Raw genomic sequence first — 26,247 nt, 5'->3', positions numbered from 1 at the left:
TTCCCTTTTTTTGTTTTTTGGTTTTTTTTCATTCCTGCTTATTGAAAAATGACAAGCGGATTGATCAGTGGAAAATACAAGATTGCAGCATATTCCGGGGTGGCATGACATCAATACAGGTTGTTTGTCATTTTCTCTGGTTTTGTTTGAGTGGCATTGCAGTACAGCTGAGTGGGAGAACTGCAGTGAACAACTTTCTTAGAGAAAGTTGTCCAAAGCAGTCACAGCCTCTTGTCACAAGGTAGGAGTTGCCTCAAAACAGTGAACAGCCCCTGCCCCTTCTATAGATTCATCTCAGTTGGGATAAATTGAATTACTGTCCTTTTCCTGCATCATGCCAAGTCCAGTGCTGCTCCTGTGTGTTCAGTGTGGCTTTCTGAGATGCTGGAACTCTGAAAGGATCTCCCAGAGCCACAGTTACTCCATGTGCAAGGAGGCAAATCTGCTTCAGACAATATCCCACATGTGTCTGGGGCAGGAATATTTATACTTGCACAAAAAATGTGAGAACAGAGAATGTGAGGATGATATCAGTGTGTGTGCCATGTATAAATACAGTTATTATTTCCTTTTGTTATCTTAAATATGTAGTAAAATGATACATCTGTTATAATGCGCTGCAGATTATAAATGTGATATATGTAGCGTGTAAAATCTGTATTTAGGGTTCAAACCTATTGCCTCAGGACACATAATAATTCCTCTGCTTTAAAAGGTTTGTTTTCTCCCAGTACTCCCCATTCCACCAGTGCTAAGCATCTAAAACTGCTGCAAGTCTGATTTGTTTGACTGATTTTATCATTGAGGCAGCCTCAAACAGTTTTATTTCATCCTCCCTCAGATCAAACCAACTCTGTGCTCTCCTCCAGCAGCACCCACAGTTTTTAGCTCCTTGGCTCCAAACCTTCAGCTGACACCTTTTTCAGTGTCCTTTTCCCATTCCTTTTCTTGTGTGGCTCTTGGCTGTAAAATTAACTTGCTTCTCTGTCTCAGAGACTTCTCTGCTCCACTCCCATTTATTCATTCTTGATCTTGTTTTGAGGATGAAGAATTTTTAGTGCCATGAGAACAGCATGCATTTTTGTAATCTAAGTAATAGGCTTTTTTAAAAATTTATTTAGATGCAAACACTACTCTAGTTTAGAAATCTCCCAGTACTATTTTTGAAGTCAGTTTTGTAGTCCTCTTTAAAACTAAAGCAGTATTTTGTGTTTGTACAGGGGTCCAGCACATACAATTTTTTCTGCACTCAAATTGCACTACTCTGTACACTGGCAGTAGAGCCAGTGTTGCCACTTTGATGGTAAAAGTTCCCACTGGATTCTACTGTGTACCAGAGTTTTTTACTTTTTAAGTCTTCAAGCCACCCTAACAACAGCTGAGACATTTTTAATCCACAGGTACTCCAAAGACAAATTGTGTGCTGACTAAAAATGTCACTGTCACAGTCTGGCTTGGAATACATAAATAGCTCCAGGGATGCATTAGACTTGGGTCAAAATCAGGGGGCTTTTATCAAGTGCTGTCACACTAAAGACCTGTTTATTTGAGAATTTAGGTTTGTGTCCAGATTAAAGATTTTTGCTTGAGATAATCAAGTGATGGAGCCAGGTTTATTTTCATGGTGTCATGACACATTGTGGTGTCTTGACACAATCCCACCTCAATTTCATTTGAAATTTAGGTAGCATGGCAAGTGATACAGAATGAGTCAGTGGGAAGCTATCAGCCTAAGTGACTGAATTTATTCATGATTTGCTGATTTTCTGATATACAGCAACCTGTTAGAAGGAAAATGCTGCACTTTTTGGTGTATTTAGTGCCATTCTTGTGCTGTCACTTGGAAGAGCTGGTTTTATGTTAAGGCATGTCATTTCAAGTCATTCAAATTGAATGCTTTAAAACCTCATTGTCCAGTGAAAAAAATACCAGACTGTATTCTTTAAATCCACAGATGAATGCATATAAATATATTTCATAGTTACTTTAACCTAGGAGCATAGGGTCTCAGCAAAAGGAAGTACAGGTGGGGGTTTTTGGAGGGAAGAATATTTTGTGAGATAATGTAGAAGAATTAATAGTTCTGTTTAGCAAGTATGAAAATAATTTGTGTTGAAGGATGTGAATCTAAGGAGCACAAAAGCTGCAATGAGGGCCTGTGAACCTCTAGAGAAAATTACAGCTTCTGGAAAGTAGAGAGTGCTAAAGGATTCCCCACAGGAAACCAGGGGTGCTGTTCTAAAGCTCCATTTGTCCTTCCCTTCAAATGCAAATTATCTGTACAGGTGTTTTAGTTGTTGATTTACCCAGAAAGAGAAATTTCTGACTGAATAGGCAATCTGAAAGCCAGCTTTACAGCCCTACTTATTGAAAAATTACTACTTGCTCAAGAGGGTTTTGCACTGTGGAAGATTGTCTAGCATCAGGCTGCAGGTTGTTTACTTCTCTGGGTTTTAGGATTTTCCTTTCATGTGGAGGTGTCAGCCCTCCTGTGACAGTAAGGAAATGATAAAGGGAAGGGAATCTGGGGCATTCATGTGCTTGAAACTAAAGAGAGTGGGCTGTACAACCAATCATCATTAGCAAACTGAACTAAAGGAAACATGAATTTTTAAAACCTCTGATCTCTAAGAGCTTAAAAGTGATGTATCTTTTAAGTTTATATTGCAAAACCAGGGTATAACTGATGGGTGCAGATGAAAATAACTGATTTGGGGGCAGATGCACATCAACAGCTGAGGCTAAACATTCAGTCAAAAAGAAAGAAGCTGGTTATTCTTCTCACTTCCAAGGGCTATCCAAAACGACTATCAAGGCATCTGGGCATTTTCACACACACACACCACAAATAATTAGTACTGTGACAACACTATGAAATGTTTTATTAATGTAAGATGTGAACATGAGAATCAATGCAGAAATAATCACAAATTTTATTAGAGGAAATGAGGGAATATTGATAGGAATTACAAAAAGACCAGACTAAGCTCTGTGAATGGGCATTATAAGGAACCCAAAACTCTGGGTCAACACGCTGGAGCAAACACAGAAATGGATCATTCACTTTTTTAGATTGAAGGTAAACTGTAATAGCTCAGGAGAAATACCTGGCTGAGGCCTGTTGTACATTGTGGACATTTAATAAACACTTGCACTATTAACCAAACTGAACAGAAATGGACAATTGTGGTGGGATAATCAAAATGCCCTTCTATGTTTTATCAGCCCAACACTGTGTTTGTTTCTCATCCCCTCATCCAAAAAATCACAAACATAATTTGAGCAGAAGAGAAAAAAAAAGTGATGTGATGAAAGAGTCTTCTTTTGGGCTTGAAAAATATTGGCCCAGCTAGTATGGAAGTGAGGAAGGGAAATGGTGGACTCAGTGTCACCACTTGGCACAGCTCTGGTTTCCCACCACCCCCAAAAGAGATGGGCATCCCCAGGAAAAGTATGCCATTTTAAGCTCTTTCGCCTTCTTCCTAATCTGATTAACATTCTTCTTCATTAATTTTTAGTCTGGAATGGCTGCTTTGGGATATTAATAATTCTAAGAATTGCTGTGCAGCCCGGTTGGCAGCCTGAATGCCCCTCTCCTGTCAAGCACCTTTAGAGGGTTGTTCTTTGTTCTAAGGGGTACCAGCAGTGAGCTGGTGTTTAAGTTAAGTACACACTTCTAAAGTGTATCTTCACATTTGGATATCCTTTCAAAAAAAAAAAAAATGTAATCTCTTGTTCTGCTTCAGTTTGGATATGGTGCCACCCTGGGACTGTGCTGGTTGAGCAAACCTTGATTTGCGTAACACTGTGTGTATTTTAGGTATTTACAAACATATGAATTCAGAGTTTATTTGGATTATACACACTAAATGCACACAGCAGATCTAGGGGAACTTTTTTTTGTGACACCCCATACTATCTTTCTCCTATGTTCCTAAGTCCCTGAGATATTTTTTTGGAGGAAAATTATGATCCTCGCTTTGTAATTACTCAGTCACGGCTTATGAATATTTGGGGTTTGCCTTAATTCAGATACATTCCAAAATAGTACATGGCAAATGGCAAGTTTTGCTATTTGGAGATAGCAGGCTCTTCTTTGATCATTTTTTTAAGGGAGAATACACCAAAGTGAATGATGTGCATTCAGCTAATCTAGTAAGAACAAAAGAAAAAAAAAAGTGCATAGAAAATAATTCTTAGGAGTAACACAGGGAATTCTGCTTGTGATATAAATGAGAATTTTGGAAATATTTAATATATTCAGCTACTGTGAATAACCTGTGCAGAGCAGCTAAAATTGCAAAAGCCCCATAATATGTGCATAATGCTGATGTGTCTCTTTGCTGTTTTGCAGGCAGACCAGTCATGATTGTAGTTGAATACATGGAGAACGGATCCCTTGACTCCTTCCTGCGGGTGAGGTGCCATTTTCTGATGACATTTGAACCAGAAACCATTCTAGGTTAAGATTTTAAATCATTTATCATAAATTAATTTCTACATAATGTTATTCATGGATTTCTAGTGAAGAATAGAAGCCTTTTCCCCAGGCTATGTTTCTGAGGTACAGTAATACATTAGAGCACGGCTGGAAAAAAAGAAGATTTAAACTTCAGAGCATAATTGATTTCTTCTACAAAAGTAGTTCCTGTATTTAGCAAAATGTATTTCAAATTGTTTTTGTGAAAGAAAAGATAAATTGAAGCATAAATGCCTGGCCTTATGGAAATGGTTCATTTTTCTCAATCACCTTCAAAAATACTCTGTTATGATTTTTTTGGTTGGTGAAGCGTAGAATATACTCCGTAATTGATTTATAATATTTATGGCTACTTGCATTTAACAAATTGAATTAGAAAACAGTTCATGGGTGAATTGTCTTGGCATTAATTAACCCCCAGAGGTCTTTAGTAAACATTAAAGAAGGGCTAAAGAATTAAATTGTATTTAATTCTTTTTAGAAACATAAAAGGAAAGGATGACCCCCTCTGTGAGCTAAACTTACCCTAAAAAAGGATCTTTTTAAACAGAACCCCCGGAAATGCTCCAGAGACCCACTGACATAAGAACCTGTGTGGATAATTTTAATGTCAAGTATTTCAGATTTGTCTTAAAAAAGTAAACACGAGCCCTCAGTAGCCCTCTGTCATTTCCATCCTGCAGAATGGTAAATCTGGGATGTGGGGAGTCAGGGCCTGTGGGTTTGGAAACTTGTTTGAAAGGGTGTCCTAAAGGAGAGACATTCAACAGGGAGCTGTGGAAATACTGGCATGAAAACCTTGGTGAGGATGATTGAAGGCTCCTCTGTGGTAGCAGGAGGAAGGAACTGCTCAGAGGTAAAAAGTGAATAAGCAGGAGGGACAAGCAGCCAGCATTTCAGAAAGCCATGGAGGCAGTACTTGTTGGGAAGGGGGAAAGCCACCAGAGAAGAGCAATTGGAGCAAGGGATACAGCCCTGAGTGCAGCAGAGCCACTGCCACAGATACCTCCAGACCCTGATTCTCTTTACTGTCTGGTTTGGATTATTCCATAGTAATTTTTCTCTGACATTTCTTTGTTGTCCTCCTCACCTACTCTCCGAAATCATTTTTATTTTCCATTGTCAAGACACATGACAGATATCTGTTATGTTGTCAGACACATACCAGTGGTTTCCTGTGATAATTTGATGATTTCTCAAAACCAAGTTATTTTTATGGAGTGTTTGATATCATCCATGTCTTGGACACTGGGTGGCTTTTAAAAATTGCTCCCCTTTCCTTTCTGGCTCATGTCTCTGTCCATCTGCAGCACAGGAACTGCCCATGATTTGAGCACCTGCAGCTTTCCTGCTCTGTGATTTTTCAGCAGTGCCCCAGGAAGATTTGTCTGGGCCTGAAGCATTGTTCTGTGCATGTGTGTGTGTGTGGAGAATTTCATAGCAGAGAACAGAACCAAGTCCTGAAATAATTCATGAGAGAGAATTACCTTTCTCTGAACTGCTCTGGTGTGATATCCATATTCCAGGTTTATTTCACATGCATTCATGTATCAGAACAGTTAGTACTTATTAGGATACTTTAATAGAAAGTGGCATCAGCAGAATTATGATGTTACTGTGGAGCAATGATTCTCACATTGCATCAGATATATTCGGAAGCAGAACTGCTGGGGGGAAATGTGAGCTAATAATTTCTGCAGCTGTTTTTCATGTATATTATTTTACAGCTTCAATTCATACTTCAGATATGGGTTATTCTTCTAAAAGGTTTTTTAAATGTGCTTTAGATAATATTCAACATCCCAAAGCGCTGAAGATATATGTCAGCATTTCTGTTTATAATTAGCAGAGCAAATGGCTGCAAAGTAACCTGTTTAAAAAGAAATCCAGCTGCTTCATTAATAATACTTGTTTCCTGCAGATATAAGTCCACATTTTTAAAAGCTTTTGTGAAGATACAAAGCAGCAGAGAGGCTTTATCTTTAGCAATCCTAATGAGAGGCGTTCAGTGACTATAACAAATGTTGTGGGATTTGGAAGGGCTTATCACGTAGTTCTGTCTTTCTTATTATTTAAAGGAATCAATTGTTCCAGTGCAAAGTGTTTTTACACAGAGGGGAAAAAATCTATTTCTCACCTTAAGAAATATTTCCCTGCATACCACAACCAGCAAAAATTCCCCAGCACATCCCTCCATCTGTCTTTCTCCAAAAGCCTGCAAAAATGGGTCAGTCTTACAAATTCAATGTGAGATTCTGTGGGTGAATCTCACGTGAGGGTATTCCAGAGGAAGAATTCCATTTGCCATCACCCTCCCCACAGCCGTGGTGGGATATTTGCTTTCATGCCAGTACAGGTTGTGCCACGAATCAGAAGCCTCTGCCTACCCTTTAATCTCTCACCCCTAAAATTTAAAAAACCTTTACTCCTTGCTTTAGAGACAGCAGTGCCCACTTTCTGCTATTTGTATGGATTTAACAGCAAGCTCAGCTGAATTATGTCTTCCCCACCCCACAAAGGATCCTGTTTGCTGGCTGCTAACATTGAGCTTTTGGGTAAAAAAAAAAAAAATTGGCATGGATTTGCAAAATGAAACTGCTTCAGAGATATTCTGAAGTGGGAAGGCATCAGCTAATTAGAACTAATTTTGTGAGATGATGGTAATTAATTGCAGTGATTGTGCTTCATCAGACATCCTGAATTGCTGGATACACTTGACACTGAATTTTCCTCAGAAATACTGCATTATTTTTGTAATTATATAAAACTCATTTACAAAAGATGAAACGTAGTTTTTTGTAGTGTTGTTTGGGAGTTTTTTATCACATAAGATTGAGGCATGTAGGTTAATCATCCCACAAAAGTATACCTGAAATTTGCCATCAATGAAACAATTGTTTGACCAGAAATGAGGTTCATGTGGCTTCATTTCTGGTAACACTTGGGAGAGATTTCTCTGAAAAAGGATGTTGGTTTCCAGCTAAGCATTTCCTCAGGGGCTAGAAGCCTCTTGCAGCTTCCAGACAGAGGAAATCTGTGCCTGGAAGGAAAGTGGCTAACCCTTGGGAATTGAGGAGACACAGGTAAATTTCCTGTTAGCAGCTTCACACAGAGATTTTGGATGGGGCTCTTTGTCCTTGTGTTTTACCTGCCTGTGTCACGGAGATCTCAGCAATCCTTTATTCTGTAGGCATATGAGGCAAATAATAAAGGCAAGAAGGGTTGAAAGGGCAGCTCTCTGTATTGATAGGAAGATGTTAGTGATTAGACAGGGCAGTTTGCTCAGGCTTGTGGATACAGGCTGCAGAAGAGACAAGGAAGACAACCAGGAGAGATACAGAAAAACCACAAAGTAGAGATAAAAAAGCTGAAAACCCACAAAACCTTTTTAGCAAGTAGTTTGGCAGTGTGCCCTGCTGTGGCTTGGAGATGGCTCTTGGACCCAAGCCTTTGAGATGATTGCAATAATTCCTACAAAAGTCCTTTCCCAAAGGTTGGGTTTTTTTTTCCCCAATGCACGGTCCCCCACTCAGCCCACTCTCCAAGCCTGTGCCTCACAGATTCATGAGGCTATTCAGATTAAAATCTCATGTGCTCCATTTTGTTTTCACAGCTCCATTTAAGGGGTCATTCCTGGCTAAAAAAATTGGATTTAGCATCACAAGGAGAGGAACAGGTTAGAAGGTGAGGTGGCTTCTTAGGAAGAATGATTCCTGGAGAGCTCTGAGCTGGCTGTGGTCTGTGCTCACCTCCTCATGCACCAGGCAATTATTTAATCCTTTTCTGGATTTAAACACAGAAAAGGAACATGTCTGGAAGCTGCCTTTTGGAGGAGGTTTGTGTTTGGCTACACAGAATCACATAAAATGAGCTAAAAAGGGTATCACCAGAATACTGAACTTCTTTCAGTATTTTTCTGCAGCTGAAGACTACCAGAGTAGTTTCCTGCTCAGTGTCTGAGGTGTGCTGAATAGACAGACGTATTTAGGTTTGAAAGATGCTCCAGTCTTCCCAGTTTTGTGAATCTCAGAGCTGTTAAAGGAAGGGATGTTTTTACCTGGGTAATCACAGCACCACCTTGCTTTCTTCATTTTTGCTATTTGCCATTGTAATTCTCCTCTTCTACTCAAAACTGGTGCTGATGGATTTCCATTCATTTCAGAAAATTAAAATACTTGTAGAAAAAAGATTTATATACAGGCAAGCATAGTAAGTGAAAATGCTGCCACATTCTTTGTTTTTTTCTAAGAGTCTATAAGAAATAAGCTTAATTGCCTTAGAGCACCAGCTGCATCAGACTGTACAGCAAATGAAATCCTGGAATTCAGCTTTAATCCCTCAAGGCTGGCCTAGCAGAGGCTAAGATAAGTGTTACTAGACAGAGAAAATATTGTGATATATTGCTGTGTCTTGCAGTAATCGTTATGAAGTTATTCTCAGAGCAGCTTTGCCATCACACTCACCCTTTTTTCAGCTACAGTTTAGATGCTGTGGCAGACACATTTAGCAAGTTTGGGGGGAAAGTGAGAGAAGACAAAAATGAACACTTGCAGCAAATTCTGTGGAACAGTGTTGTAAAGTGTATGTTGTATATCCATCTAACATGGCCTCACCAGACAGAGTAGGCTGTGGGGGGAAGAAAGCCAGATGGCCTTCCCTAAGTTTAACGGTTCCTGTTATTATTTATCTGCATTCAGAGAGGCAAAAACATTGGAGCTCATAACTAATATTCCTTCTTTTGCTTTCCCACACAGTATTCATGTGCACTTGAATTTATTGGAGGCATGTTTCTTTCCTGGCAGGATAAAGGTGGCATTTTGCCTTCAAAAATCAGTCTGTAAAAGAGAAAACATGCACAGGGAACCTGGAAGCTGCTGATACTTTTTTTCTTTTTTTTTTTTTTTTAACACTAAAATTGGACTGAGCAATTAGAAAGTGAATTTGAAAGACTGCATTAGCTTAATAGTGAAATTGTAAGCAGCATGTATTTAAGTGAACTAAGATTGCACTGAGAAGCTCTCACTGATGCTACAGTGCCAGTGCCAGCATTTGTTCTCAAGCAATGTGTTTTGCCCTCCTAAAAGGATGTATGAAACAACATTTCTGATGCTGTTGTGGGAATTTACTGTAGAAATGCTGGGCATTTTTAATATGTAGATATTTTTACTTAGATATTAAATACCGTAGATATTCTTAGTACTGAGCAGCAAGAAATTTTTCACAAATGGTCTTGTATTTGAAGGCAAAAAGAATTTGAAAGGTAATGTGGTCTCTCTCAGTGTGCTCTTTATGAATTTGTCAAGAATGAGAAATCAGAAGATCAGAACAGAGCCAGTATCTTTTAAATGAAGGGATTTTGAATGTCTTTTAGAAGAGAGGAGAAAAGAAGTCAAGAAATTACAGGCCAGTCAGCTTAATGTCAACTGCTGTAAGATTTCTGGTACAAATTATCAAACAAAGTCTAAGCATCTTAATGATAACAGCGAGATAAGTGTGAGCCAACATGGATTTGTCAAGAACTAATTCTGTCAAACAGATCTGGTTTCCTTTTGTAGCAGGGCTCAGGCTTTGTGGCTGTGGGAGAAGCAGTTGATCTCATAAACTTTGGCTTCAGTAAGGCTTTAAAACTCTCCCACATGAGATGTTTCTGAGCAGCTAAAGAAATATGATTTTCATGAAATTTCTGCTACATCTTGTGTGGAAGGAATGGAATTTGGATAGAAAGAAGTATGGGGTAGGGCTGTTCTGCACTCTGTGTAGGATCACTCATGAGCATTTAAAATGAACTAAAGTAATTAAAAATTGAATTAATAGAATCTATTAATAATAATTAAGTCTGCATGGAACTCTATCAACAGTTGAATGAAGAAGAAATTATCAGCTGACCTCATTTAGTACCAAAAATATAAACTTTAGTGTGACACACATGATAGTTTGAAGAATGAGTTACTCTTCCAAAAAATACCAAGCTGCAACTTGAATTTTGGAAGATTCATCTTGACAAAGTCCCACCATTTACTTTGCACAGTAAAACTGTAACAATAAATGCATAGCAAAAGCTGCATCTTTCACCCAGTGACCAGTAGCAAGTGTCAGTGGTGAATATGATCTAAGTTAGACACAGACACACCATTTTCAGTGCTGTTCTCCATCTAAAATGAAATCTAAATAATCTGCAGTAAAATTTTTAGATTTGTAGTAAATTCTGCACAGAGGATAAAGGCCTAAAATTTTTCTGAGTTATTTGGCACATAAGGAAGTGGATTTTGGAATTGATGGAACTCCAGAAACAATACAGAAAAATCCAGTGGCCGCACCTCCAAAAGATTACTGGGTAGTGAAATGGAAAAAACCTTCTGAAGACGAAAAATTCCACAGGCTTGAAGAAAAGCACTAAACTGGGCACTGGGGCTGAAAACTGAAGGGAAAAATGCAATGGGAGAAAGTCTGGATATCCTCCTTCTTCCCCTACATTAACTGAACCTCTCAGCAGCCTATTATAAGTTAGTGCTCTTGAAAGGTCTGTAACATGAGGAGAATATTTCATTTACATGAGGTTCTTAAAAGCAAACTGTAGCTGACTAAAAATAATTTTTTCAGGGCATTTTTAAGGACTGTGTAAATGCAAGAGCAGCTACTCAGATATTGCATCTATACCCAGCTGTTGAGAAAAGTTTATTTAGAAAAGCCATCAAGGCTTGATTAAAATTTAATGGGATGATAGGATAAATGTGGTGAGTCCACTGAGGTCTGAATTGCTGCCAGTATTGATTAACACCCTTAAGAGCCCAGTGGGAATCCTATCAAAAACATATTTCAAATCTAAGCTGTGGGAATCAGAATAAAGCCCTGGGTAGCAACCATGCTATCAGTCAGATGAGTGTTTTATTTCCATATATGCCAAGTGAATGAAACAAGGTAGAGGAAAGTTGCCAAAGGATTCTACCTGGGGGCCTAAAAAATGCTGAAAATATGAGGTCAGATTCTACCTGCTATAATTTCATCAACCTAGCTGAATTTTCCAAAGGTTAAATATAGCTCTTAGTCTGTATCCCGATCATCTTACATCAAAAAAATTTTGATGTATTGAATGATAAGTTTATAGATTGTAAGGGGATACAGCTGGCATGGAAACTGATGCACAAGTGCTTACAAAGAGACTTGATTGAGAAAAGACTGTTCTGCTGACAGCAAAAATGTAGTTGGTCCAACTGCAAGGCTGGCAGTGAAAAAATTTAAAACCACGCATGAGAAAAGAGAGAGGCAAACAGATGCAGTAGAGAATTCTGAGAAACATACAGAGGGAGAAGGAGGACAGAATAAAATTGCAGCTGGTACATTAGCAGGTCTGTCATTTCTTGAACAGTGAAGATAAGAAGCTTTAACTTTTTGTGTCAAGGCAGAATCCCAAAAATCTTGAAAGAACGACGGAGAGAATAGCAAAAGCATGAGATTGTTTTAAAGTCAGGCATTGCAACTATACTGGTAATGCAAGGACTGAGACTTGGAAAGAGCAGACAAAAGGTTATGTTTTATGAAAAATCAGCCAAGCATGGTGTAACTTTGAAAGAGCAGAAATTAAAAAAGGAAGGAGTGAATGCTTGCCATCCAAGAAGACAAAAGGTTAAGGGAGGTGCTACAGATGACTCAGGTTTGTTGAAAAAAATTGAGCTGTTAAGGAGGAGGTAAAATCTAGAGGTTTGAGGGGTTGGTTTAGTTTGGTGATTTGTTGTGGGGGTAGAGAGGGGCATGAATGGTCATTCTGCAAAACTCGGGTGGCACTTTGTTCCAAATCCTAATTCTACAGTTACCTGAAAAAAGTAATCCGTACATGGTAGGTGTGAAGAGTACTAACTGTTGGCAACTACCTTTCTAATTTTTTAATCAATAGAACAATTAGAATTATTAAATAATAGGCAAACCGAGAAATCCCATGTGGCCTCATGACAAAAATATTGGCTAGAATTCCTGTCCTTCCTTTACAGGAAGCAGCTTAAAGTAAGTAACAATATAATCTTTTGTCTCTCTTTGCTTAATTGCTGGGTGGAATGAGTTTATTGAAAATATCTGTCCCTGGTACCGTAGGACTCATGGAAGTTGTGTTTGGAGCCTCAGCTGAGTGTCCTCTGCAGGACCAGGTGCTCATCCCTGGCCTTGATGGTGACATTGAGGGAGGGTGCGGCCGCCTTGGGGAGAGCTGCCTCCACTTTGGAGGAGATTTTAGAGTCAGAGAAGATTTACTGCCCTGACATAAAGCACTGACACATTCAAGGGGGAAAAATTGCTCTAAATCAGTTGTAAATAGCTGGTTTTAAAGAGGTGTTATGAAATGTGCTTTCATGGGAGGTGGCTGTGGTGTTTGGCACTGCTCCTTCAATACAAATGTTGCTGACTAGTATAGTAAGGCAGTGAGGTCATCCAGCTGACAAGGTATGTTTGTGTCCTCCTTTTACCATTTTCTTTCTGATTTTTGTTATAGTCTTTAATGTTCCTATCCTGACTAGCTGTATGCAGGCCCCAAATCATTGAATCATGATGGGAATGCTGAAATACTTTGCTGACCAGGGATAAGGCTAAGCATAGTTCAGCCTGTTGCTTTGCTGAATCTAATGAATTTGCTGAACTTCCTATAAGCTTCTCCCCTATAAAAATCATCTTGCTTAAATGCATGAGCTAAGCAATAGAAGTGTCTTGAATGCTGAACAGAACTTATTTGTCTGTAGCCCAATGCTAGAAGTGTTGAAAGAGAAAATGGAAGGTTAACTTGTTTGCAGGAGTTGTTTTTGTTTGGCTGTTTCTGTGAACATAAAAAGCCTTGGGTCACTGAATAATCCATGAGAAGCTAAATGTCTGCCAGTTGAGGTCACTATAAAAATATTCCTAAAAGCAGTCTGCTGTGAATGGTAGAAAGGGCAGGTCTAAACAAGGCAGGGAGCCTGCAGTCACATTTCTGTGCAGGTCCCCACTGCCACATAATTCAGGAGCTGTCTGAAGCAGGCCATAGAGAAGTGTTAACTTTAATGCTGCAGATGGAGAAACGGAGGCCCAGCAAGGCTGCCCACCTGGGCAAGCACAGTTAATGGCATAACTCTTATTTACAGTAGATTTCAGAAGGTGTCAAGAAGTTTGATGCATTCATGGGTCTGAGCTTAACCTTAATCTGCCAGGAAAATTTTGGCAAAGCGGAATTCCTGAGTTCTACCTCATTTGATCCAGTGTTCAGAGATTAGGTATAAGGTGCACAAGAGCATGAGCTAAAGCCCCAAAATTTTTTTCAGGATATTTTGGGACTTTTTTTTAACAAAAAAACCCTCCCTAAAAAAATACTGTAAAAGTGAGGTAACAGCAGACAATCAAGGCAGAGACAATAAAAAGGGGGTGCTTTGTTTCCTGAGGCCATCAGTGAAGAAATTTGTGTCCTTTCTTGTTCTTGTACTAAAAATAGTGTTGTGGGAAGGCATTCATAGTAACCAAGTATGAAAGCAATTAAATGTTGTCAGTAGGAAGACTGTGAAATGTGTGAAAATGTGGAGGAAAGGGGGAGAAGCTGCACAATGAGAGATGGGATGGGATGCACTGCCAAGCAACTTAAGTCCTTGAAAAAAAAACAAGCTTGCAAGTGGGCAGCTTTTGAACGCAATCACAATAAGTTCCTAAAATCCCTGAAGCAGAAGTGTTTCAAATCAGAGCTGAGGTTGGTCTCACTGGGATGAAACAAAGGGAGGAATCTGAGCTGTCTGTCCCCTTGCAGAAGCACGACGGGCACTTCACGGTGATCCAGCTGGTGGGGATGCTGCGGGGCATCGCCTCCGGCATGAAGTACCTGTCGGACATGGGCTACGTGCACCGGGACCTGGCGGCGCGCAACATCCTGGTCAACAGCAACCTCATGTGCAAGGTCTCCGACTTCGGCCTCTCACGGGTGCTGGAGGACGACCCCGAGGCCGCCTACACCACAAGCGTGAGTTTCTTACCTAATCTGAGCAGCTGATTGCCTGGTGCCTCTTCTGTTCTCTTGGGTTTCGTGTTGTTGGAATGCTTCCTGAGATATTAGGAAGTCTTTTTTCACAGCCCTGCAGTCAAAAAAGAGGTTGGGTCTCTGGTTCTCAAGGTTGTTTGTTTTCTCTTCTCTAATACATTCTTTCTCTGTGGGGGTCTGTCTGGCCGGTCAGGTTGAGGCACACTGGCCACCCTCTGGGCAGTGTTAGTTTTTTATACTAAGAACTAGGTGTACTTTATTTACAGTAATTTCCCAATACCTATCACCTGTGTTAGACAGTCTGTCTCTACTTTAAACCAGTCCAGAAGTGTCACCATCACAGCAGGAGATGGAGGACAAGAAGAAAAAAAGAAAGACAGGACATGCCCAGATTCCTCCATCTTGCCTCTTGAACCCCCATTCTAAATCCCCAGAATTCTACTTTTTCACCCTGTGGTAAATTCTCTATCATTCTATTCAACCCCTGTGGCTTGTAAATCTTCACACAAAGCTGGTAATTGTTTCCATGGGCCAAAATCGAAGGCACAGGTGTCTTTGACTCCATGCCAAGGTCTCTGAGCCCTCCAGGGCAGCCAGAGGAATGTCCTGGCTTCTGACAGTACTCCAGTTTCAGATTTGTCTGTGCCACAGGAAGAACAGTTGGAGTTGGCTTTATTCCCTTCTCAGTCATGTGATTCAGCAAACACACTGCTAAGGGAAGTTGTTTTGATTTTTGGCTAAGGGATGTGTTAAGAAACTTTGGCAAAAGTTTATTTTAAGCAAATGTGCAAGTATAAGTGGGAGACCTTTTTCATTCTTTCTGGTTTTGCTGGCTGTGGAGGCTCTTTTCCCATGTTGTTTCCTCTTCTGGCAATTTGTGTTCCTTTACAAGGATGTGTTTGTCAAAGAGAGATGGGAGAAGAGAGACTCTTACCAGCTTCACTTTTGGAAGCACACTGCCAATGCAAGCCTGGCATTCATAAATTAGAATTTTAATTTTATTTCACTAAGTTTATCTTCTAGCAGGACATTTAGGATCTTCTTTGCATGGTTTAAGTCTCAGTTTATTAATACTTAATTCCTTGGAAAATGGGATTTGGGTGAGGGGAGTTGGGGTGGGTTATTTTGGTTTGTGGTGTTGTAGGGGGGTTCCAGTGAAGTGAAAAATTCTTGAACGTGACAAATGACAAGTTCCAATACACCATTTTTCCTGATACCAAACTACATTTCAGATGCAATTATTATCACAACAGTTAATTGCAAAGAGATTTTTGAGTAATTTTCATCTCTATCATTTAAACTAAAACTATTTCAGAGGCAGATTGCATTCTCATTACTACTCTCACAAAATGTGCAGAATTTGTATATTCCCATGGTAGGGAACAGTGACAGAATTGTAATAGAGAAGATAAATGAACATTAAATAATTTATTTTACCCTTTTTTTTTTCTATTCCACTTTAAAAAGTGATGTATGGCCAAAACAAGGAACTCATCTAATTTCTCTGTACTGCAGTAAGTATTGTGGTGCATCTACTGAATTCAATTAAGATATTGTAATGGGATTTTAGATCTTATATATTTATATATGTAGAATAATATATTTACTTTTCGTTTAGGCCTAAAATAGAGGTGTTATGATAATTTTGCTGCAACTTCCATTTCTTAGAAGTCCTATACAAAACTGCAAGCTGACTTAGAGGAAAACAAGTCACTTTACAAGGTTTTCTATTGGTTTTAATATGCCAGCTAGGGGGGAAAAAAGACCCCAGATTTTACTTTATAGCAGAGATTTCCTTCATTTAGTTCTCAAAACCTGTTTTGCTTCCCACTGGTTCTTAGTAAGAGGTTTGAAAGGGCAGATGAACATGGCTGCAGCTGAGCAGGTTCTCACATGAGCAGGGGCTGGCTGATGGCCCTGGTGAGGAGCTCAGCTGGCGCCAAGTGCCCCTGACAGGAGTCAAGGGACAGTCTCAGCTCTGAGCCCAGGATAATGGCCCCAGCTGGTGCCAGGCACTGGGAATGGCCAGGGAAGACACCAAATGAGAATTGGAGGCTTTCAGCTATTATTTATACTGTAATTTTCTACAGAGCAATTCACTTTACAGAATAGTTAGTGCCTGTCCTGGTCATCGTGGCTAGAGCTGCTTTTAGTCAGGATGTGCTGTGCTGTGAAAAACACAAACAGTGCCATGACATATTCCTTTTTTCCTTTATCTGTGCTGAAGGAAATTGTAGAACAGGCTTTGTTGAAAGGCTCCCTATTTTCCTTTCCACCCTAACATGAGAGCTTGGTGTAGGTGTAGAACTCAGGAGTGCCTCAGAGCCACTGCTCCACGCTGCCAAGGCTGCAGCCCGGTGCTGGAGTGCCAAATGCTGCTGGGCTGGTACCTGGAGCAAGCCCAGCAGGAGGGGATGTCACAGAGGCTGATGGCAGTGGCAGCTCCCTGTGGCAGCCAGGCATCCAAGGGGAATCTGTTTCGACCATGAACCCCACCAAAGATCAAAAAGCTTTGAAACTGAGGTGGGGAAATGCTGTAGGCCATTATGACATGAACAAAAAACTTTGTAAATGGGAAGAGTCCAAAGAGGTATAAGGGAAATGGAAAGCATTTCTAATCACTTATTCCTTCAGCTTTCCTGTCCTTGCAAGTGTGTCCTCACACACTGACTGTTTTAGTCGTTGTGGCAGAGCCTGCCCAGTTCTTCCTGTCACCTGTGGTCCTTGGGAAGTGTCCTTCCCTCGTTCCTGAGGACAGACTGACAGCTGCAGTCCATCTTGTGTCACACTCACTCTGTATGAGCTGGGGACAGCCAGGTTTCTGTGGGATGCTCTTGCCTTCAATGAGCCCTGTCCTTGGGGTCTTGTTCCCCTTGAGCAAGTGCAGCAGATTTCTCTCTAGGAACACTCAGCAGGAAGTCAAAAACCCTGTCAGGTTTTAAAAGGACTCAGTACAACCCTGACCAAAATTGGGTGGGGACACAAAGAAGAAAGGATTTGTCACAATGCCTGGGGAGGACTCAGGGAAGGCTTTCATGGTAGCAGAAGGGACAGGAAGCCCACACTGGGTGGCAAATCCTCCTGCAGCTCTCACTGCCCAGCATTTTGGCACTGGCTCTTTTCCCCTCATGAGCATCTTCCCAGCAGCAGGCCATGTGTATTCCTAGAGGATTTTATAGCAACTCTTTAGTTCCGTACTGTGTTTCCAACATGTGAAGGTTAAACCCTCAATGTTCTCTCAAAGATTCTGGTGATTTTAGAATTCATGTTTCCCCTCCACAGAGATTTTTATTGATAACAACCCTGTATCTGTAAATGTAAGAAATCCACAGGGTGGGTCTGCATTTTGAAAAGTAGTATTTTAGCCTCCCATCTCCCTGTACAGCACTGTCAGTGCTCAGAGAAAACTGATTATTTTATCTTCCCCTTTTTGTCTTAGTCCTGGTGTCAGAAACTGAAGGGTGGAATTGGATGTTTTCCTTGGAGACTATCTACCATAGACTGTAAGCCAAAAATAGACTTTTAAATCTATGATGCAGTGGTCAATTATTGTGTGAATGTACTTTTTTTTTGTCTTCCAGCCTATTGAGACAAAGGTTGTAAATATATCTTTGATTAGAGGGTTTTTAGGAAATAAAATACTGATTCCTGTTTGTTACCTGGAATAAAAAAAAAATACAGCAAGATACCATTTTAGAATAGGAAGGAGGAATTAAAAGCCAGGAAAATTTGACTGCACATCTCTGTGTTCCAGATTGATCAGGAAAATATAAAGCAAACTTTGGGATAATTGAGTACTATGTGGGTTTGCCTTTGGAGACAAAACTTTCATTTTTAGTAATGGTTTCCAAGGCAACACTTAGTCATAAAAGGACATTTCTAGTATATAAACAAGCGTTTCTGTCCATACAGAGGACATCTAGGCGCTTGCATTCCTGCTTTTAAATAGACTCTGTTAGTAGTTGTAGATTTATTTAGTTTAAAATATGATTAGGATTCACATGTACTTTAAAAGGAACTACGTGGCCCCAGAACAACTCTTTACATACAGCAAAATATTTATAATCAGAACAGAATTTGTGGCACTACTGCAAAAAGGACTAAACTAGTATTTCACTTACAGGTGATACCTTAATAGTCTGCATTAAATCTGATTTTGAGCAAGACAAAAAGCTGCTACAAACAGAATTCTATGATAAAGAAATGTATTCCAGATTTCTTCTATCAGCTTTATTTGTGAATTCATTCTGAATTCATTCATTCAGCCTTACCATATGAAATACTTTCTTCTTTCCATAATAGTAGTTAGAGAATTGATTTATTACATTGTATTTTCTGAATCACTTTGTAAACTTTATGAGTCTGACTCCTCTCAAGCCAGTTGGGTGAAATAACCCATCCAGGAAGATTTCAGACTTATTAGATTCATTACAGGAGCAAAGATTGATGCCAATAATCTTTATTAATAATACCAAGTAGCAAAACTCTGAGGGAATCAGGATGAGACATTCATATTTTTTGACTTTGTTATATACTTTCCACTTAGCAAGACAATTTCGGATTTCCCTGAGTGGTACACAAGTAACAGGTTTGGGGAGAGAAGGTTTAATCTGCTGAAAAGTAAAACAAGATGCAAATGATTTTCCAATTAATTTGAGATGTTAGCAATAGTTTCTGAACAAACTGTGCTATTGCAAGCAGGTTGCCTGGGTATTTGCTTAGGGTTAGAATTAATCATGGACTGCAGAGTAAATTGGTTATTGGCAACCATTGAGAAAAAGAAGCTGCAAAGGTCTGCATTGGCCTGTTTTCTTAAAACCCATTGGTGACCTAAGGTTGAGCATAAATGGTGTCAGCTCTTTAGCTCCTTGTGTGACAGACACAACATGGAGGGTGTGGAGCACCAGTCTGATGAGGAGGGGCTGAGGAGGCTCAGGGGGGACCTTGTGGCTCTCCAAAACTCCCTGAAAGGGGCCAGGTGGGGTTCAGCCTCTGCTCCTGCTAGTGAGTGACAGAATGAGAGGAAACAGCAAGTTGCTACCGGGGAGGTTTAGATTGAATGTTAAAAAAATAAAATATCCTTCCAAGGCTACTGTGTGAGATTATAATATTATTTGCCAGACTAGAGCCACAATGGGATCCCAAAGGGGCTGTCTATGGATAGGTCACTTGGTGCCATCATGCCTCATCAGGATTCTTGTGCTCTTGGGCAGGATCCATCTTGTGCTGCCAGTCCCTGCTCTTAGCTGGGCCGAGGTTTGCTTTTACTGCAGTGTAACAGCAGGAATTCCTCTGCTGGGGCTCTCACATCAATATTTTGAAGAAGAGAGTAAATATCTCAGAATGTGGGCAGGAAGCAGGTTCACAAGAGCTGTGCTGATGTGTCCAGTTGTGAGAATTGCAGTCGCTGGTTTTGAAGTGTGTGACGGGATTTGTGTCCCCTGGTGCTGAGATGAGCCACCTACCCACGAGTGCCAGCTCCAGCTGGATCCATTCCCTGCTCTCAGAGGATGCCTGGGGCTGGAGACCCTGAACCTGCCCTCTTCAAGCCTCTGTCATCTGCTGTGGTGCCCTGGGCAGAGCATCCTCAAGGACAAGTAGCCAGCAGGTGAAGGAGTAGCCAAAGGATGGAGTGTCTTGGAAGAAGACTCTTTGCCTCTTGAGCTGTACCAGTGTGAGGTTGATGACTTTTAATTAGTAGCTGTGTGTTTAAAAGTAACAGGAATCCCAAACTGAGCCATTCAGTGCAGGGTGTGGTGCTTGCTGTTAATTTTATTTATTTTTGTTGTGTGTAGCGGCCCCTAATATGTGACGAAATTTAAACATTTGGAAATATTAATTTTCAAATTCTGTCTTCAGCTTTTATCCGGCTGTGATCCCAAGTTCATCCAAGAGTTTTTCTGGCTTATTTAACCCTACTTAAATTTAGTAATAGAAACAAATAGGCTATAAAAGACCAAAACAAACAGACCCTTAGGAAGAAGGTCCCAGGACAGGAATGAAACATTTATGTAAAATTAAACTCTTTCCATGTTTTGTCAAACTTTGCATTTCTGTGAGTACTCACTTCCACAGTCATTTGAGTTTTGAGAATGCATGCAAAATTGCATTTAGATGTGCAGAAATTTAAAAGGAGCTTAATGATTGAATTCAATGATAAATCTTAATCTCATCCCTGCTTTTTTCTTCCACACTACTCCAAGTAGGTACTCTAAATATGGATTTGGCAGAGAAATACAGTTGGAAATTTGCATTTCAGTTTTTCATTCCCAAAATTATGATGTTGATGAATTCAACACAAGTTTGGCTGTAAAAAAAGTGGTATTTTATACTTCATTCCCAATGTGGCTTTCAAAGCAACATCCATCATTCATTGTAATCCAATTTAATTTCAAATCAGAAGAATATATTGTAGTGTAATCAATCTAAAGGATGTTGCCTTTAAAGATTTGCAAGCTATGCCTTTGTTTTAGCTTGGATTTCAGCTTTTTGTCTCTCTGGCTCCACCTCCCATTTTCATATTCTCAAATTTGAGTTTTGAACTTACATGTATGTGCTTGTGGTATTTCTCAGTTTGACTCCCTGAACATCTCTCAGTGGTTTTATTTACAAGTGTTTCATGGGATTGAGAATGAACTACTTATAAATCTGTAGTGCTGGTGCTCTTTGGGATCTTTGCATCTTAGGAGATAATTGATGAATCTGTTTCTGGCATTTAACCCTGAAGGTGGTTGCATTTTTTCCTCTCACAGGTAGTCAAGAGTGTCAAGTCTGTCTTTGTTGTAAGATTCAAAACTTGGCAGTGTTCAATCCACACAAAGATGCAGTGTTACATCTCTGAGCAGATCTTAAGTAGCTGTGCAAGGCCAGAGGAGGTGGAAAAATTCAATGCACTCACAAATAATTTCTGAAGTAAGAGTTAAAAGAGGATTGTGAATCTCAGAAAGCTACAGGTGCTGTTTTTGAAAAAACATGAGGCTGACCAAGGCCCCAAAATTACTGATCTCTCAGCTGGGCATGAAAACCTTGAAAAATTATCTGTGCACACTGTTCTCCTTGGAAACCAGCCCAATAAATGTAAGCAGTACACTTCTATGTGTGTGAGTACATGCACTGCATACTATGAGCAGTCATTTTGTTGTTAATTCCTCGTACTGTTAATAGAATTTTTTTTAAAGCTAACAATTTTCAGAATATTAATCTAATTTCAGACACAGCTGGGATTTGATTGCATGCATTTATAATTTTGAATGAGAATTGTAATTTTCAAACTACAATTGAAGAAGCTATTGTAAACATGCAGAACGTGCTTATACATTTTTAGTGAGATCTTTATTCACTCAGAACAATCCTGTCCACGCTTAGGAGTAAAAAAGTAAGAGTACTGGCATAAAACCAAAGTTATTGCTCTGTTGCTAATTCTGTGAATGAATGTAATCTCGAATGCCTGTTTTGTTTATTGCAAATGAAGGATCACAGTTCACTTAGGATTTTAGTATTCATTGTATCAACCAAGGTGCAGTAAATCATAAAATACCTTTCCTGTGCTGGAACCCACCTGCACTATGCACAGCTCCTGATGCACTGTTTAATGAGCTTCAGGGCAGTCCATTAAGGTCAAAGCAGATGCTGTCAGCTGACAGTAATTCCCATAGGTTATGGTATTTTGATCTATATAACAAGCAGGACAATCTCTTGAAAGCCTTGAAAAAGAATGTAGCTTATTCATGTAGGTGTTTTTTTTTTTTCTTCTCATTAAAAACTACTGATACCTTTCAAAGATGAGTTAAGGAACTATTATAAAATTTGTTTACTGAGTGCTTACAAGAGGTAGGAAATTTACTGGGAAAAGAAAACCATTCAGCTCCAGTGAGCCAAACAGCTCAGCTCTAACTCCTTTATTTAGTTATTGCTAGGTGAAAGGAAATAAGATCTGGATGATTTTTCATTTGCATTTGTTGTACCACTCTCAGTGGGAATTTATGAGCCACATTAAATACCACTGTAAAAAGTAACTACTCTGCATACAGGCATATAAAATTTCTGGGTTGAAAATTTGAAGCACTTGGCTTCACCAGGCTTTTGTAAAGCTTCATAATTAAATCTTGACATATTACACAGCAGGATGTGTTATGTCCATGAGTATAATTAAATGAATTCTTGACTCTAGTGGAAAAAAAAAAAACAAAAAAGCAAAACCAACCACCTGTTGGACTTGGTTATTTAAAAGCAGTCAGTTGTTCAGGCACAGTTCAGGTGAAGATTTCAAAGCTCACGTGGAAGGAGCTTGGAGAGGAGGAGACTCCTCCTGTGTCTTGAGCTGCTGCAGGTCATTGATGGCTCTGTCTGGTTTCCCTGGCTGTGCTGAGTGTTGCTCTGAGCTGGCTGTGTCAGCAAAGAGCTGTGACCCTGGAAGAGATGGAATATTCTCAGCAGTGCTGCTAGATTGTGATGAAATCCTGTTTATTTTTCAGAGCTGGGAATTCCTGTGTGCTAAAGATCTGACATATGGTTGCGCTGTGTTTTAAGGGGTGAAGGGTTTTCTAACTGGTTCCTGAGGAATTACTTTGCATTGTATTTGCTTGTGACTGGCTAGGCCTGTTTCTTAATGACTGTCATCAATTGGCAATTTATCAAATGAGAAAGAAGCATTAAAATTTCAGAGATGCTATCTATGTTCGTGTTCCATGCAAATAAATGGTAACACAGAAAACAAATTCTGTTAATTTAGCAAGGACTTGACCCCAATTGATTTTAGCCTGGGATTCTGATATCCAATCTTCAAAACAGAAGTCTGGGGAAAACCAAGATTCCTTTTCTTCTTTTACTTAGGCGAAGAGAGCAAGTGGAGATTTTCTGGGGGCAAATATCAGCATTATGGATATGTTGAGTCACCATGTGGATGTGTTTTAGTGGTGATGGGGTAATGAATGAGTGGACTGGATGAACTTAGAGGTGTTTTCCAAACTAAATGATTCTGTGATTCTGCCTGCTTCTCTGGCTAATATTGCACACCTGGGAGGGTTTAGGATACATTAGTGATGGAAGAGTTCACAGATAACAAAGGAGTATTTTTCTATATTGCTCAGATACTCTTTATATGAAGAATCTGCCAAAGGGTAGATCCAGTAAAATATGAAATGGGAGAGTTCTAGCCTAGTATGATTTTTGCTTTTGTGTTTAGATGCAGTAATGATATTTCATAATCTCTTCTGGGGGAACCTGTGGCCTGATTGCTGTTGTGTCAAGATTTTGGTATTCACTTCAGCTAGTAGAAGGAAGTAAAAAAAAATGCACGTCTCACATGCTGATGAATTTTTCTGCTCACTTTGATAATAATTCTAATATTTCTCCTGTACATGATATCAAAGTTGTTGTAAATGGGATTCTGTAATTACAGAAGGAAGTTTCTGAAGCAAGGTAGACACATGTGTTAAACTTAATCTACTTTCATATTTCTGTAATAGAAATGTTAACTTGGGAATAAGACTGACCTAGTTATTCACCTAAATTAATCCCCAGTGAAATCAACCAGAGGAGTTTCCAGTGACCATGTAGGAATTTTGATTTGCCCCAAATCAGAAGGATAACTACAGAAAGAAGCTTTTCACTGTTGCCTTTTTGCTTACAAGAATAAAAGCTAGATTATCTTCAGTCATACACAAGCACTTGGGAATCTCGCTTGTGTGCTTTCCTTATCGATCAGATTTGCAAAACTTTGCAATGGTAAACTTTCAGTTCCTTGCATTCTTTTTTAGTCGTGCTCTTTGGCAGACTTTGAGGATAGCAGCTTCTTGTCCAGCTGTGAGTTCTTCCCTTCTTTGTAAGGGGGGTTTGGAGGGGGGGATGAGTCACAGTTTGTGGTTTCTGGTTTTCCCTTTGAGCAGAATGTCGCAGGAATATTGCGGCACGGCGCTCGGCTGGCTGAAAAACGTGCTAGGTTGGCGTGACTCTGATAAAATTAGGTCAGACATCACAGTCCTTGCTCAGTATCCACTCAGGCAAAACTCCTGTTGAGGCCAATGGGAGTTGTGCCTGACTAAGCACTGTGGGATTTTGCCCTTAGTATCTAAAGTATTTGATCTGTTCCTTGTGCTTTTGGAAGTGCTCTAGAGGCAAATCTGGTGTCTTGTCCTTGACTGCCTCACTGTGGCTGCATCCTCCTCAGCCTGAAGGCTCACAGGTTCTTGTGCCTCCCAATATTAACCATCTCTTCATTAACAGAATATTAAAAAAAAAACCCAAAAAAACAGAACTGCACAACTTCATATTTACAATATTTAAAGTAATTCCAAAATCTATGTCCAGTAACTGTGTGTATTAGTGCATGAAAAGGAAATTATGTTTTTGTATTCTGGACTCCTTGTTCCACTTTTTTCTGCTGTAGAGCTGCAGAATTTTGTTTTCAGTTGTGAGGGCTTGGGAGGGGAAGAATAATTTTTGCTCTTAAGAAATTGCATGGCTTTTTGTTGTCTCCTATAAAATATTTCAGCAGTTCATATCATTGCCTGTGTTGTATGAGGCTTTTGGTTCATAGTTCAAATGTCAGAAATTCATTCAGTGAGGACCAGGGTCAGTTTTGTGGAGTAAAAGATTTGGCAAACTGAGTCTTTCAAAAACTCAACTCACTCCTATCTCGAAATAGTTTTGTTTGCAAGTAAGGCATCAGATGAACATGCTTAACTGCCCTTTACAAAGAAATGTGTGGCATTTGGATATAAAGAAGGATATATAAAGACTTGAATCCACATGGAAGATCTAATTTTCTTCTTAGTAATGTCACCATGCTTAATGTTATGATGTTTCATTGTTTTTCTAAAATTAACTGAAGTGCATTTTGAGATGAGACTTCTCATCCTCCCCCATAACACCAGATCACTGACTGTGCTTTCATTTCTGCCCTAATTTTTATCTCCCTCTGTCTTCACTCTCAGTGCATTACCTATTAGTGCTTCCTCTGCTTCCTCTTTTCATTGCATCTTGTTTTATATCAGACCCTCTGGAAGTGGAACTATCTCTTTTTTTTCCATCAGGCACTCTGCTTTTCATTTAAATTCCCTCTTCCCAGAAGATCCATATCTGAGGGTTTACTACAAACCCTTTTGAATAAAAATGCAGTCACCCTACTCTTTATTTAAAAAAAAAGCTCTAGGGTAAATCTCATCATAAATGTGTTGAACAGCTCCTTAGAAGCTTGCTTTTCCTTACTCAGGCTGAATAACTCCCAAATCTTCAGGACTTCTCCTGAAATGAATACTCCTAAACATGGATAAGGTGTTAACCAGCATGAACAATTACCTTTAGATCTTTCTCCCACTGTAGCTGTCACAGTGTGTACACTGTGCACTAAAAGAACATTTGGTAAACAACCAGTTGTAGCCTAAGAAAAACTAATGCTAGAACCATTTCTCCAAAGTGAGGAAGCTGGGAACAATTGTAAAATATTCATTTCTCTTTACACAGCCTCCCTTAAATTTATTGTTTTAACACACAGAGTGAACTCCAAGAAAATGTTCATTTCATGCCCAAATCCTGCTAGTCAACCACCACACTTAACCATTCCTCTTATTTCAGCCTCTTTAGCAATGTCATGATTATAGATTAATTTATTTTATTTTTAAACACAGATAGCCTTTTCAGTGCTGATACACTCCCAGAATTACAGGAGGAGCACTGTTGATTAAATATGTAGGCAGACATGCTGTTCATAGTCATTTTTTCCTGGAGAAGCATGGGATGTCCACCAGCCTGGCCCTGGTTTCATTCTGTGTCAGAGAATAAGCCTTGC

At 39.6% G+C, this 26,247-nt stretch overlaps 1 protein-coding gene across 5 annotated transcripts in view; it reads left to right on the top strand.

The window, feature by feature from the left end:
- EPHA6 (EPH receptor A6) overlaps positions 1-26,247 on the top strand; it is a 370,926-nt gene that overhangs the window by 307,470 nt on the left and 37,209 nt on the right. For all 5 annotated transcript variants that reach the window (XM_063150201.1, XM_063150202.1, XM_063150198.1 and 2 more), the window contains 2 exons: positions 4,355-4,416; positions 14,232-14,441. In XM_063150201.1, coding sequence (XP_063006271.1) covers positions 4,355-4,416; positions 14,232-14,441 — 272 coding nt within the window. The remainder of the gene's footprint in view (positions 1-4,354; positions 4,417-14,231; positions 14,442-26,247) is intronic.

Source organism: Melospiza melodia, chromosome 2 (genome assembly GCF_035770615.1).
Source record: "Melospiza melodia melodia isolate bMelMel2 chromosome 2, bMelMel2.pri, whole genome shotgun sequence".
NCBI classification, from domain to species: domain Eukaryota; kingdom Metazoa; phylum Chordata; class Aves; order Passeriformes; family Passerellidae; genus Melospiza; species Melospiza melodia.
The sequence above is the reverse complement of the archived record's forward strand: the minus strand, read 5'-3'. Positions and strand labels throughout refer to the sequence as shown.